Below are 2,139 nucleotides of genomic sequence, written 5' to 3'. Positions count from 1 at the left end.
ACACCAAGAGCTGCAGCACAGCCCCACAGAGCTGGCAGCACACACATGGAGACAGCACATGGACACTGCCCAAGGGACACTTCTGGCAGGGACAAGGCCAACCTTGCCTACTCTCCCAGAGCAGGGTGGGCTTCACAGGGGTCACAGCAGCACTGTACAGTTTTTCCTCTGCCTCCAGATAAGAGCTCTGGGTGATCTTGCCACCCTCAAGAAGCATGAAACCTCCAGAGCTGCTTCCAGCACACACACATGCCACCCTGTGGTCTATGGCACAAGTCCCCAAAACACAGAACAAGCCCTGAGATAAGCTCACCTGCTGGACTGGAGGAGGGTGGTGAGACACTGGAACAGGCTGCCTAGAGAAACTGTGGCTGCCCCATCCGTGGAAGTGTTCAAGGGCAGGTTGGATGGGGCTTGGAGCAACCTGCCCATGCATGGAGGTCAGAACCAGATGATCTTTAAGATCTTTTCCAACCCAAACCATGTTATGATTCTATGATTTGCTGCCAGCGAGCTCTGGCAGCTCAGCCCACTCTGAAAATGAGTTTCCAGAGAAAACACAGAGGTCACAGGTAAATGTGAGATGCCAAGTCTACAGCCATGCCAATCACCCTGCAGAGCAGCCATGTCATTTCCCTTTTGCCAGCTGGTGTCACTAGGCTGCTCCCACCAGACTGCCACATGTTGCAGGGTTGACTGGTGTCAAGAGCAGAAATACCCACTGCTCAAAAAGTGCTGTCACTGTCACACAGTGTCAGGAACCCACACAATGTGTCACGTGCACAAGCCAACAGTCACCACCCCTGAAGCCCACAATGCAAATCAGACAGCAGCTACCAGAAGACTAAGAAAGCAGAAGTTCACCAGCAAATACTGAAAGGATGCAAGAGCTCTGGAACCAAGAGAGATCAGCTCCAGCACAAGCAAGAAGAACCCAAGAGCTGCAGCAGGTGCTTGTGCTGCTCCTCCACAACCCTGCAACATGGACAAGGCATCCCACAACCACAAGAAGCCACAGCCTAGCTCCCAGCCCAGAGAAATTGTTATCTTCACCCACAGTTTCCTTCTGATACCCACAGGCCACTGGCACACAACAAGCAGACCCAGCACACCAAAAGCTAGTGAGCCACTGCCCCACCTCCCAGCCTCGGTGATCCTGAGGTCTCCAGTCTATCAGATCCCCAAGGAGACACCACCATTCTCTAGATAGCAGCTCTAGCAGCTCACCCTGGAAAGGACTTGGTCACACACCCCCTCTACAGCCCAGCCACAAACCTCAGCTGGGCCATCTTCTCCAGCCCCTCCGGGCTGATGCGGTCTCTGGAAAGCAGATTGCTGAGCTGCTGCTCCTGGTTCCCAGCCTCACGGAGGAGTTTGCTGAGCTCCTGCTGCTGCATGTTCCGCATCTGCTGCTCCATTTCAGGACTCAGAGGCGTGGGAGGGAGTGGGCCACACATGTACTGCCCCACCGGGCTAGGGTACCCTGGGTAATAGGCTCCTGGGTACACGCCATTGCTTGGACCCATGGGATACTGCAGGGAGTACCCCCCGTAAGGGTACTGGGGGCCTTGGCCAGCGGCCCGAGGGTAATAATAGGGATTGTCAGAGTTTTGGAATTTATAGTAGGATGTCTGGGCCTGGCGGGCTTCCCCCCAGGAGGTGGGACTCACTTCATCGTCCGTGTCTAGGAAGTGCAGCTGAGGGGTCTGGCTTTTCAGGGCAGGTTTTTGGTCCGGGTTGTTGGGGTCCCACAGCCTGCGAGCGGTGCCACCTCGGCCACGGCTTCGGGGGCCTTTGTTGCCAGCCCCCCCAAGCAGGAGCCTGGGCCCAGGGTGGGTGGGCTCGGGGGAGCCCGCGCTGCTGGCAGAGAGGTCCGTGTTGGCAGGCAGGAACAGAATCCCACGGCCCCTCCCTTGGGGCTCTCTGCTCTGGCTCCTCGCCTCCGAAGCCTCTGAGTCATTGTAACTAACAAACGCCTTCGGGGGCTTTTTTTTCTCTGTCTCTACCAGACTGACATCCCTGCTCATGGTTTTGCTGTCAAACGTGACTCGAAAGTGCCCTTTGACTTCCCTGCCATTGCTGCTCCACTCGCTCTCGCTCCTAGAAGCTCGACTAAGCTTTTTCTTCTCCAGATTCCTG

The 2,139-nt window shown here is 56.1% G+C and overlaps 1 protein-coding gene across 1 annotated transcript in view; it reads right to left on the bottom strand.

Annotated features, from left to right (window-relative positions):
* The window catches only part of SMG6 (SMG6 nonsense mediated mRNA decay factor), a 124,382-nt gene that overhangs the window by 121,378 nt on the left and 865 nt on the right, over positions 1 to 2,139 (bottom strand). Inside the window, exon 2 of the mRNA XM_009995127.1 lies at positions 1,276 to 2,136. Coding sequence (XP_009993429.1) covers positions 1,276 to 2,136 — 861 coding nt within the window. The remainder of the gene's footprint in view (positions 1 to 1,275; positions 2,137 to 2,139) is intronic.

The sequence above is a fragment of the Chaetura pelagica genome, unplaced genomic scaffold (genome assembly GCF_000747805.2).
Source record: "Chaetura pelagica isolate M959 unplaced genomic scaffold, ChaPel_1.0 scaffold713, whole genome shotgun sequence".
Lineage (NCBI taxonomy): Eukaryota > Metazoa > Chordata > Aves > Apodiformes > Apodidae > Chaetura > Chaetura pelagica.
The sequence above is the reverse complement of the archived record's forward strand: the minus strand, read 5'-3'. Positions and strand labels throughout refer to the sequence as shown.